This window comes from Spermophilus citellus (genome assembly GCF_964194105.1).
Source record: "Spermophilus citellus genome assembly, chromosome: 9".
Lineage (NCBI taxonomy): Eukaryota > Metazoa > Chordata > Mammalia > Rodentia > Sciuridae > Spermophilus > Spermophilus citellus.
Window position 1 is genome coordinate 19079496 of NC_138191.1, and position 12941 is coordinate 19092436.

The 12941-nt window shown below is 38.1% G+C and overlaps 1 protein-coding gene across 1 annotated transcript in view; it reads right to left on the minus strand.

The window, feature by feature from the left end:
- Positions 1–12635, minus strand: part of MAB21L3 (mab-21 like 3) — a 48750-nt gene extending 36115 nt beyond the window's left edge. The window contains exons 1-2 of the mRNA XM_081308585.1: positions 12595–12635; positions 12119–12249 (exon numbers count right to left, since the gene is read on the minus strand). Coding sequence (XP_081164711.1) covers positions 12119–12164 — 46 coding nt within the window. The 5' untranslated portion in view covers positions 12165–12249; positions 12595–12635. The remainder of the gene's footprint in view (positions 1–12118; positions 12250–12594) is intronic.
- Between the last annotated feature and the right edge of the window lie 306 nt (positions 12636–12941).

Genomic DNA, 12941 nt, shown 5'->3' on the forward strand with positions numbered 1-12941 from the left:
TCAGCCCAATTTGCCCCTCACCCAGGCATGTGTGCAGGACACAGCCTGAGAGACAGGTAGAGGCCTGGAGCAACCACATGGGGGGCTAGTTCAGAGGTGATCAGATTATACACTAATTTTTGGTTGAAAGCAGTGGATCTACAAAGAAGAAGGGAGGTCTAAGAAACACATCTTCCTGCACTTTACCTGGAATGAACTTCTCTAAGGGATCCTGAGCACTGTGTACCCAAGCACAGGCTTTTCTGATTGATCTGCTCCATTCAGCTCCTTAATGATGCTTCTGACAGGAAATTGTGGCATTGGCTTCTCCATAGATTGATCTCAGTGTCTTCCATTCCCAATGGATGGTGTGTGAGCCTGAGAGGTAACAGTTCTTATAAGTACCTGACCTCTGTTGTCCTAGAAAGGAGCCAATCATTTCCTTTGCTGGTGGAAAGGAAATTGGGGGAGGGACTTCTTTCTCTGACAGGCTTCTGGAATTCAGACTGCTACCAAAGTGAGGTCCATCTGAACCCCAGGCCACTGACCATCATCTCAGAAAAACTATGTGTCTCTGTGGTGTTTCTGGGTTCTCCATCTCTTTCACCTTCAATGTCTCTTCCTCTTCCACTGAATATCTCTTCACTCTAGTTCTTCCTTCCTTGGTGTGGAGTTTTGTCTTTTGCTCATCTTTCACATCCTATCTAGTAGCCCTTTCCATTCCCATGACTTCTTTTCTTTGCAAATGACCTAGCCTCAGGGATTTGTTACCATCATGAAAAATGGATTACTACAGCATCCAAATTAAACATCTACTAAAGTAAAAGCTTTCTTCCAAGGGTTGAGGGAAGCTAAGAAAGTCCACAAAGACTTCAGTGGACATCATACTCTCTCTTTCCTGAAAAAGATAAAACTTCTCAACCCATATGTCAGGTAAAAATTTGTCCCCAAGATGTAGGTTCTCTATTCACCTCACAGATTGTTTCTTTTTCTGAGAAGAAATGTTTTAGTTTGAGTCCACCCCATTTATTGATTCTTGACATTAATTCTTATGCTATAGGGGTCTTATTAAGGAAGTTGGGGCCTAATCCCACATGATGGAGATTAGGGCCTACTTTTTCTTCTATTAGACAGAGAGTCTCTTGTTTAATTCCTAGGTCCTTGATCCACTTTGAGCTGAGTTTTGTGCATGGTGACAGATAGGGGTTTAATTTCATTTGTTGCATATGGATTTCCAGTTTTCCCAGCACCATTTGTTGAAGAGGCTGTCTTTTCTCCAATGCATATTTTTGGTGCCTTTGTCTAATATAAGATAATTATAATTTTGTGGGTTAGTCCCTGTGTCCTCTATTCTGTAACATTGGTCTACCAGTCTGTTTTGGTGCCAATACCATGCTGTTTTTGTTACTATTGCTCTGTAGTATAGTTAAAGGTCTGGTATAGTGATGCCACCTGCTTCACTCTTCCTGCTAAGGATTTCTTTAGCTATTCTGGGTCTCTTATTTTTCCAGATGAATTTCATGATTACTTTTTCTATTTCCATGAGGAATGTCATTGGAAATTTGATTGGAATTGCATTAAATCTGTATAGTGCTTTTGATAGTATGGTCATTTTGATAATATTAATTCTGCCTATCCAAGAGCAAGTAGATCTTTCCATCTTCTAAGGTCTTCTTTGATTTCTTTCTTTAGGGTTCTGTAGTTTTCATTGTATAGATCTTTCACCTCTTTCATTAAGTTGATTCCCAAGTGTTTTATTTTATTTTTTCGAGGCTATTGAGAATGGGGTAGTTTTCCTCATTTTCCCATCATCACCAAAGGGAACACTCAGACCTCACTTCTCAGTTTCACCACTCAGAAACCACAATGTTTGTTCCTGAAACATGATTGAGGAAATCAAATGCCAAGGAAAATATGGCTTTTTACCATAGTCTTCAGGGAGTTTGTCATCTCCAAGATTTGGCCTTTTGGGCAGGGACTCTTTTAATAAAAGTGATCAGGTCAGCTCATTCAGACAAAACAACAACAGAGACAGGAAAGAATAGAAAAGCAATGAATGATGTTGGATACCTAAACATCAATTAGTCTTTTATTTTTAAATAGTTCATAAAGGTAAGTAGCGGAACACAGTGCCCAGTGACTAGTACCCACTGAAACAGCTGTTTTCCATCTGGCTTTACTTCTTAAACTTGTCCTAAAAACACCAAAATTTTTCTTGCTACTGAGTCTCTGCCCTCAGGACCTAAGCTTTCTGGGGTCAGGAGAAAACAAGTAGTCAGGGACAGGTCTGACTTGCAGAGCTGTAGAATACTTTTACTGACTTCATGCTGCACTCTGGGATCAGGAGGGACAACAGGACCTGCTGAGCCCTATTCAGAGAAAGGCTATCCACAAAGTCCTATTAACAAACAATATGTAGGTGAGGTTCCCTTCTTCCATAATACACTGTCTACCACAGCCACTTCCCAATTCATTCTCCCTTATCACTGTGACAGCCTTTATTAATTATAAGCAGTGAGGCCCCTGTCAATCAGAAATAAAAAGGAAGACATATCTCTAACTCATGTGGCCTTATTTCAAATAATGATCTTGTCTCTTGGTGAATTCTTGCCATATTATGACTCTGGGTTGCCAGTTATTAGCCCTAGAGGGATCTAAGGATTCCAGGGCTCTTGGCAACAAGGCCTGTTTGGATTCTGGTTTCTTTTTGAATATCCAATTAAGAGCAAGCTTACACAAATCCTCAGCTTCTCTATTAAGTCTCTCTCAATCATTAAATGAGACTAGAATGATCTAAGATAAAAGGCAATGTTGAATAACACAGGGCAGCAAATTAATCATACAGAGTCCCTATCACAAAGTAAATGAAAGAAATGGCACATTGGTCAACCAAATCCGAAGTTCCTTGTACCTTAGCTTGGGTGCCCAGTACAGCGCATACAATTCCTTTTGATTAGCCACTGCTAGAAGCTTCCACAAGCAAAACATCTTTTTAAACCATTTCAGGTTAATGATGATGATATACCAAGCCATGGTCGAAATTACTAAAGAATGAGTACTTATCGTCAAAGATGGGAACAAAGTAATTCTTCTTCACATAGGTTATAACCAAGAGTTGGGTAAGAGCCAAATGCACCCAGAAAGACTGCTAGGTAGACAGACAGAAGAATACATAATTTACATATCTGTCTGCCATTTGCAGGTCTACCAATAACTTGGTTTTATTCTCTTGGTAAGTGGTTTTTACATTTTCTTTTAAGGCCTTAAGTCAAGTCTCTAAGGATAGCTGTGTGCATCTAAGCGAAGCTACAGAACATGGATAACACCTTTCTTTTTTTCTTTCTTTTTCTTTTCTTTTCTTTTTTTCTTTCTTTGTTGTTGTTACCTGGGATTTAACCCAGGGGTGCTTTACCACTGAGTCACATCCCCAACCCTTTTTATTTTTTATTTTGAGACAGTCTTGCTCCATTACTTAGGGCTCACTAAATTGCAGAGTCTGGTCTTAAATTTGCAATCCTTCTGCTTCAGCCTCCCAAGCTACTGGGATTGTAGGCCTGTGTCACCACACCCAGCAACACTTTTTTTTTTTTTAAGAGAGAGAGAGAGAGAGAGAGAGAGAGAGAGAGAGAGAGAGAGAGAGAGAGAGAATTTTTTAATATTTATTTTTAGTTTTCGGCGGACACAACATCTTTGTTTGTATGTGGTGCTGAGGATCGAACCCGGGCCGCACGCATGCCAGGCGAGCGCGCTACCGCTTGAGCCACATCCCCAGCCCCCCAGCAACACTTTTCTTTACGTTAAATGTGGAACCACTCTGAAGAGCTGCAGCAGAAAGAATTCTCTTTAATGACAAGCAAGACACAGATACTTAATTGCAATAAGTGTGAAGGCTATCATAGTGATAAGGGAGAATGCATTAGGATTGACGATCAGTATAAGTGAAATAAATATTGGCTGGAATTTTAACAAAAACCTCATTGAATTGGGAACATGTAGATTGAGTAATAAACAGTGCAAGAATTCATGAGAGAGCTTAGGAAGGGAAGGGTGCTGCAGAAAGGAACCAGGTACAAAAGCATGGAGGTCAGAGAAGCCAATAAGAATGGCAGAGGAAAGACCTTCAAAACTTCCCTAATCCATAGAAGTAATGAGAAAACTGGCAAAAAGTGACAGAATCATATTTTTTTATAAATTGGGAAATTAAAGATTTATAATAATATGGGAAGCATTTGTTCAAGAAATATAGCTGGATCTTGATTAGAAGAATGATATTTGTGGTGTTTTAACTTGTTCCACATTTCATTCTCCAGCTCTGCAGTAGCCTAAATTACTTGTGGTGAAAACTAGCATCTTGGGAGAACCAGAGGAGAAAAAAAGGACTTGAGTTCTTCATAGAATTACCATTATTGACCTGGCTAGTCAACCCCCAGGAGACCACATTTGTTGTCTATGTTCTACATGATTCGTGGCCCCTCTTCCCCTGTGCAAACAGTATTCTGACAATAAATTAAAATAAATTAACAAAGACTTCAGTACTCACACGCAACCAAAAATAATCCTGCAGATTAGTTTAGAAGCCACTAATCAACTAATCATAATAAATAGTAACAATAACAGTGGTGAAGGGGGCCTTTGATTTCCAGAGTTGCCATGTTACATTATTTAAAATGTCCAGTTTTTAACGAAAAATTATAAGACATGCAAGGAAACGATATATGATAATCATACACAGGAAAAATGTTCTCAGTATCAATTTTTCCCAAGGGATACCAGACTTATTTATTACATATATATATATATATATATATATATATATATATATATAATTAATACATATTGTATAATATATAATAATATATATAGTAAATTACTATTTTAAAGAGAGAGTGAGAGAGGAGAGAGAGAGAGAATTTTTAATATTTATTTTTTAGTTCTCAGCGGACACAACATCTTTGTTGGTATGTGGTGCTGAGGATCGAACCCGGGCCACACGCATGCAAGGCGAGCGCGCTACCGCTTGAGCCACATCCCCAGCCCCAGTAAATTACTATTTACATTAAATGTAATATATAATATATAATAAAGATGTTAAATCAGCTACTTTAAGTAGAAATAAAGGAAACTATGAGAACATTGTCTTACCAAATAGAGATTATCAACAGACAAAACTTGTGAAAAGGAACCAAATATAAATTCTGGAGATAAATGTATAATGACTAAAGTGCAAAACTCACTGAGGGGAGTGATCTAAGCAGGAAGAATAAAAAACTAATGAACTATATTATGATAGATGAATTGAGATGATCAAGTCTGACAAATGAAAAAGAGAAAAGAGTAAGTAAAAATTAACAGAGCCTCAGAGATCTGTAGGACCCAATCAAGCATATAAATAAATCCATACTTGGAATTTCAGAAAGAAATGAGAGGAAAAAAGGGGGCAAAGGGTATTTGAGAAATTCCTAAATTTGATGAAAAAATCTAGTCTACACATCTAAGAAGCTCAATGAACTCTAACTAGGAAAAACTGAAAGAAATTCATACGTAGACACAGATAAAACTGTTGAAACCCAAAGAGAATCTTCAAAGTCAAGAGTGGTGACTCATAGTAAGATTAACAACCATTATCAGAGAGCATGGAGGCAAGAGCCAGTGAGATGATATATACAAAGTGCTGAAAGAAAAGAAAAACTGTTGAAAAAGAACAACAAAATTGACAAACCTTTAGCTAAAAAGACTAAGAAAAAAAAAGGGGGAGAAGACTCAAAATACTAAAATCAAGAATGAAAGGGCAGCACTGCTGATCTCAGAGAAATACAAAGCATTAGGATGATATGAGCAATCAGATGCCAACCAATTGGGAAACCTAAATAAAATGGATACATTTCTAGAAAGATACAAACTTCTAATTCTGACTCAAGAAGGAATGAAAATCTGAATAACAGTAACAATTAGAGATTGGATTAATAATCAAAAAACTTCCTAGAAAGAAATGCTCAGAATCAGTAGTCTTCACAGATGAATTCTACCAATATTTCAAAAGAAAACCCACGAATCATTAAAACTCTCTCCAAAAACAGACTAGAAGGGAACATTTCCTAACCTATCTTCTGAGACATGTATTAACCTCATACCAAAATGAGACAAAGGTCACTGAAATCAAAGAAAAGTACAGACTCATATCCCCTAACAATATGGATTCAAAAATTCTTAAAATAATAGTAAACCAAATCAAGTGTCATATAAGAAGGACCATATACCATGATCAAATAGGATTTATCCCAGACTACAAGCTTGTTTTAAGAAATGAAAATCCATCAGTATAATGCATCATACAAGTAGAATAAAGAACAAAATTCACATGATCCTCTCAAAAATGCAGATAAAATACAGCAACTTTTTTTTAATTAAAAAAATCAATAAATTGGTGACTTGGTTAGGCCATCTGAGAAAAATGCCAGTTAATACATACTTGATAGTAGAAGACTGAAAGCTTCCTCTCTGTGATCAGGAACAGGACAAAGATGGTCACTCTCCCTGGGTCTATAGATTCCAGCCAAGGTAATTAGGCAAGAAAAAGAAAGAAAAAGCATCTGGATTGGAAAGGAAGAAGTAACACTATCTCTATTTTTGTGATCTTAGATGGAAAACTATTAAACACCATTGACAGAAATAGACACCTAAGTAAGTACAAAGATATTCTCTGTTTATAGAATTGAAGACTGACTTGCTATTTTTAAGGTGACAACCCTCCCCAAGCTAATCTATAGGTAAAGCACAATGCTATCTAAAAACAAAACAACAACAACTTGCTATTTTTTCTTTTTCTTTTTCTTTTCTTTTTTTTTTTTTTTTTTGCAGAATTAACAAGCTGATTCTAGAATTTATGTGAAAATACAAGGAACAAAGAATAGTCAGTGCAATCTTGCAAAAGAACAAAGCTAAAGGACTCATGCTTCCTAATCAAAACTTCTTACAAACCAACTGTAATCCTGATTGTGTGGTCCTGGCATAAGTACAGATATATGGAACAGTGGAATAGAAGTCAAGTTCCAGGAAAAAAACAACAACCAATATCTATGGTCAAAAGTGTCAAATTTGATGTGAAAGAATAGTCCTTTTGCTGGGTACAGTGGTGTAAGCCTATAAACCCAGCAGCTCAGGGGGCTGAGGCAGGAGGATCACAAGTTCAAAGTCAGCCTCAGCAACTTAGCAAGACCGTATCTTTAAGTAAAAATACATTTTTGTTTTTGTTTTTTAAAGAAAGGGCTGGGATGTGGCTCAGTTTCCTTCCTCAGTACCAACAAATGAATGAATGAATGAATGAATGAATGAATGAATGAATAAATAAATAAATAAATAAATAAATAAATAAATAAATTTTTTTTAAAGATTCCTTTCAAAAATGGTGCTGGGTTAATGAATTTCCACATGCAACAGGATGAATTTTAGTCCCTACCTTGCACCATATGCAAAATTAACTAAAAATGAAACAAAGTTTTACATCTAAGAACTAAAACTATAAAGCCCTCGGCAGAAAACATAGGTGCAAAACTTCATGACTTTGGAACAGCAATGACTTCCTATATATGACACCCAACACACAAGAAACCAAACGGGAAAAAACAGATAAATCAAGCTTCACAAAAGTGAAAAACTGTTGTGCTTCAATAAACATGAGCAATCTATGAAAACTTGCACATTACGTTTCTGATAGGGTCTGATATCCAGAGTATATAAAGAACTCTTAAGACTCAACTTAAAAGGACAATCAATTTAAAAGTGGGCAAAGTATCTAAATATATATGTCAACAGAGAAGACACATAGACATGCAAAGAAGCACATGAAAAGATGCTAGACATCATCAGTTATTAGGAAAGCATGGATCAAAACCACAAGGTAGCACTTCATACCCACAAGGGGTTATAATCCAAAAGACAACAACAAGCTTTAGAGAGCATGGGATGATATTAGAACTCTCATACTTTGCTGGTGGAAACATAGAAATGGTGAAACCGCATTGCAAAAACAATTTTGCAGTTCTTCAAAAAGTTACACAGAGGTTTTCTCATATAACCCAGCAACACATACTGCCCTAGTCAGTTTGTGATACTGTAGCAAAATACCACAGACCTGGTGGCTTATAAACAACAGAAATTTATCCCTGTCAGTTCTGGAAGTAGGGAAATCCAAGATCAAGGGACTGGCAAATTTGATGTCTGATGAGGACCCACTTCTAGGTTCATAGATGGCCCTTTTGTTGTTGTGCCCATGCATGGCAGAAGAAGCAAGGACTCTAATCTCAGTCACAAAGACTCTATTTTCATAACCCAATCACCTTCTCAATATCCCATCTCCTAACATCATCATTTTAGTAATTAAAATTTCAACATATAAATCTGGAGGTACACAAATATTCAGATTATAACCATATATCTACACAAAAAATTCACACATGAGTGTTCAAAGCAGCTTTATTCATAATAGCCCTCAAAGTGGAAATGATCCAAATGCCCTTTCACTGGTGAATAAATAAATTAAAATGTGGTATGCTCGTAAAATGGCAATAAAAAGGAACAAGGTGCTGATATATGCTGCAACATGAATAAACCTTGAAAATATTATGCTAAGCAAAAGAAGTCAGACACTAAAGTCTACATGTATGATTCCATTTGTATGAAATGTGCATAAGTAAATTCATGGAGGTGGAGAATAGATTAGTAATGGCAGGTCCTGGGGACAGGTGGAAATGGAGAGTGCTAATGAGTACAAAGTTGGTCGTGTGTGTGTGTGTGTGTGTGTGTGTGTGTGTGTGTGTGTGTGTGTGTACAAAAACATTCTGAAATTAGTGGTGAAAGCTGCTCAAACTTGTGAGTATACTGAAACCATTTTAAAGGAGTGAATTTTGTGGCCTGTGAATTATTATCTCAATGAAATGGAGGCCTAATAACTTTCCTACAGCACTCTCTCTGTTTTCTAGTACCCTACACTGTAGTATTTGCCAAAACTGGATTGCAATTGTTCATGACAACTACAGTTTTCTGTCTCCTGGACCAGCCTTATATCCTTAAAGTTCAGACTTATCAGAGAGACTTCTCTTTTCCTACAGTTCTGCATAATGTTCTTTGACAAACATTTCATAAAAATTAAAAATGAATACAATGTGAGATATTTAAAAACTGGAAGGGAGTTTGTTGCCACTGTTGTGCTGGGGAACATGAAATGATTCGAGTCTCTGGAGATCAGCAGCATCCAAATTATAGCTGGGTGTAACATGCAGAGGCATTTGAACTTTGTAACATAGGTAAGGAAACCAATGGGAGTTTTTTTTTTTTCTTCCCCCCCCACCCACGCCCAAGTATCTGCAAGAGGGTGGGGCTGAGCCTGCCTCCAAGAGATGAAGGACCTTGGTGTCACCTACCCAGAGACAGCCTGGCAGGAATGTTAAGCCAGAATGAAACCAAGCAAACCTAAGCAAACTGACGGCTATCTCAAGAGGCTCAGATTATCCTCTGATCCTTCAATTGTAACTAGCTCCAGTGCTGAGTTTCTTTTTTTTAATTAAAATATTATAATTATAGATAGTCGTTGGGTTTATGCAAGGAATTTGGTTTCAATCCCCATTCCCCCTACCCTTTCCTCCCCTCCTCTCTTTCTCTCTTCTCCCGCCTCTAAACATTGGAAGTTTTTAAGCTGGGGGATAAAATAATAACATTTGCATCTGGAAACAAATCCTTCTGATGGCAGAAAAAAAATGTAAGGAGAGTAAAAATATTAAGGCCAGAGGCCATTGAACGACAGCAGACTTTAAATTAAATGGCAAAATAAGTCTAGGCATCAAAATCTCTTTTACTCTCAACCCAGGTCAACTGACTGAAAAAGTGAGAATTGGATATGTGTTATAGTAGGTTGGTATGAATTCTTCCCAAACCTTTAGTAACCCTTAATTTGGAAAGAGAGGGTGGGATCCAGTCCAGGAGAAGTACATCACCCCTATTCACAGTCCACAGTTGGAAGCACCAGTCTTAGAAGCTGCTGCATTGGAAATGCCTAGAAAGGAGAAAGCCCAGACAGACAGTGATCCTTCTAGATTTGGGGAGAATAAACTAGGAAGAACCCACGTAGAGCCACACCAACCACTCAGCAGCTGACCAAGCAGGTAATTAAATGCTACAAACCAGACCCTGGTTCAGTGGCTTGTCCAGGCTTGGAAGGTTCCCTGCTGACCTGGCCTGCCGCCACAGCTCTGTAAGTCCTCCATTCAAGCCCTGGGAGGACAGGGGAGCTTTTATTAACCACTTTCCAAAGTTAAAATCTAGGGAGTAGACATCTAAACCTCCAGGTAAGGGGATCCAACAAGAATCTGAGCTGGCTGGGTAGCTCAGTGGTAGGGTGCTTGTCTAGCAAGTGGGAGGCCAAGGGTTTGGATGCCCAGCACACAAGACAAACCAACCCAACAAGAATCCAACAAAGTTTTCTGGCAAACATCGGAGCTGGATTTGTCTTTTTGGTTCATGAATCAGTGAACAATTAACAGGAGACTATGACAATATCATATAACCTAAAACACAGAAAGGTGGTGGGATATGAAGATGCTTATGAAAGGTTTACTCTGAGAAAGAATATGTATGCAGCTTTGGCTTCACAGAATATAAAAAATCCAAGGAAAACAATGGAAAAAAAAAACAGGTAAATGAAGACATTGTAAGGCAAGATATAAAGAGGCATCTTGCTGAACTTGGTTAAAGAGAGAGTACGAGAAAAAGTAACAATAATCCAATTAAGAACAGAAAAGAATCTGCATTACGAAAATCATGTGGAAGACAAATTTCCTCCCACCCCACCTGTTTTCTGCCTAAACCTTTATCCAGTAGCGCTGGGCCCTTAGGGACCTGAGATGAGGAGGGTTTTCCTGATGGGTGGGACTAGAGATGGTGAGCAAATCCTGCAAGGGAAAATGCTCAGCCCAGTCAGAAGGAAATCCAGGCCCGCATACAGCACCATACACCAAAACAAATTCCAAGCAAATTCACAAGTTAAATATCAGGACAAGTCAAAACAAAGAAAACAAGAATGAACATTTATCTGAACTTGTCCGTATGAGAAATTTATGCTAAAGGTACAGAAAGACTTCACTAAATAAGAATTTCAAACTTCAAAACTAGACAACATAATTTCAAAATACAGAATGAGCAGAAAATGAAAAGTAAAAATGGTTACAAAACACAAAAGGCAGTTACATCTCTAGTAATCAGCAAGATGCATATGAAGGTCCCAACAGTGAGAATTCCCTCATCCAACCAAATAAACGCCACCCCCCCACCCTCCATTATTTGAGTTTGGCAAAGATCAGAAAAAGTTCCCAGCATTTAGGAGACTGTATTAACAACGGCAGTGTAATCTGATAATAAAGACTTTCAAGGAACTTTTAAAAATTTTTGCCCATTGACCCATGTTTGCATTTTGGAATTTCTCTGGAGGAAACCCCGAAGGTATGATATACCTCATTACAGGAAAACAAAGCTAAACATGCAACCATTAGACATTGGCTAAATAAGTTGTAATCCAACAATATAACACAAGACTTTGAAGCCTTTCAAAATAATGTAGAGCTGGGCGTGGTGGAAAGGACCTACAATCCCAGCAATATGGGAGGCAGTTGACAAGTTCAAAACTTGCCTGAGCAACTTAGAGAGAACCCTGTCTCAAAATAAAATTTAAAAGGATTGGAATGGAGCTCAGTGGAAAAGTACCCTTGGATGAAAAACACAAGTCTGGTAACGTACTTTTGTCTCTAAAAAAATGAGACTTGTTCATCGGCCTTCTGTGATGTGTCTATGATGTGTATCAGAGTTTGCTTCCTGTCCATTCGCCTAAGACTTTCCTTGGATTTCCATAATTTAAATATAGATGGCATTTTGAACAGATCACCTGTCCTGAGCACACCTGTAGCTAGAGAGAATCTTCAAGGGTCCTTCTCTCTCCTGAGTATGATGCAGCCAGTGCTTCTGTTTCTGGCTTTCTCCCCCAGATACACACACACACACAGACACACACACACACACACACAGAGAGAGAGAGAGAGAGAGAGAGATAGAGAGAGAGAGAGAGAGAGCCCATTTACCTCTCTCCCACACTTACCCCTCCAACGTGCTTCCCAAGACAAAGAAAGCAGGTCTGTTGTCATTCAGGGCCCAAGAAAGTTGTTTTTTATATAATCCTTCCACTCCTCCCCACCAGGAGGCTGCAATCTCCTCTCCAAACAAGGATTCCTCAGAAAAAAGGGAGGGGAAGTTGGCTTCCCTCAGGGCAAAGGCAGTTAACAGACATTCCTCCACCCAAAATGACAGGTCTTCAAGGGCAAAAAAGATGTGGCCAACGATCAGATACAAATCTTATTTCCTCAGCTCCATTATTAGTTGGCAAATGAAGTGGATCAAGCAGAAATATGTTTTCTTAAAATATTTCACGGCAATTTGCATTTTGGGGGAAAAGTATAGCACTATCGTATAAGCTGTAACTTTAAAAGAATACTTTAAAATCTTTTTTTATGAGACAGGGTCTCATTAAGTTGCCCAGGCTGGCCTCAAACTTCTGAGCTCAAGTGTTCCTCCTACCTCAGCCTTCCAAGTACCCGGGGCTAAGTGTATGCACTGTGCCTGGGCAAAAAACAAAACAAAACAAAATTCACTTTTAAATATGTGTGCATTAAAGCCTTGTTTAAAAATCTTTAAAATTTCTTGCCGGGAGTGGCGACACATGCCTGTAATCCTAGCAATCTGGGAGGCTGAAGCAGGAGGATCACGAGTTCAAAGCCAATCTCAGCAACTTGTTGACACCCTGTCTCAAAAAAAAAAAAAAAAAAAAAAAAAAAAAAAAAAAATTAAAAGGTCTGGAGATGTTGATTCAGTGGTTAAATGTCCCCGAGTTTAATCCTGGTGCCAAAAAGAAAAAGAAAAAATAT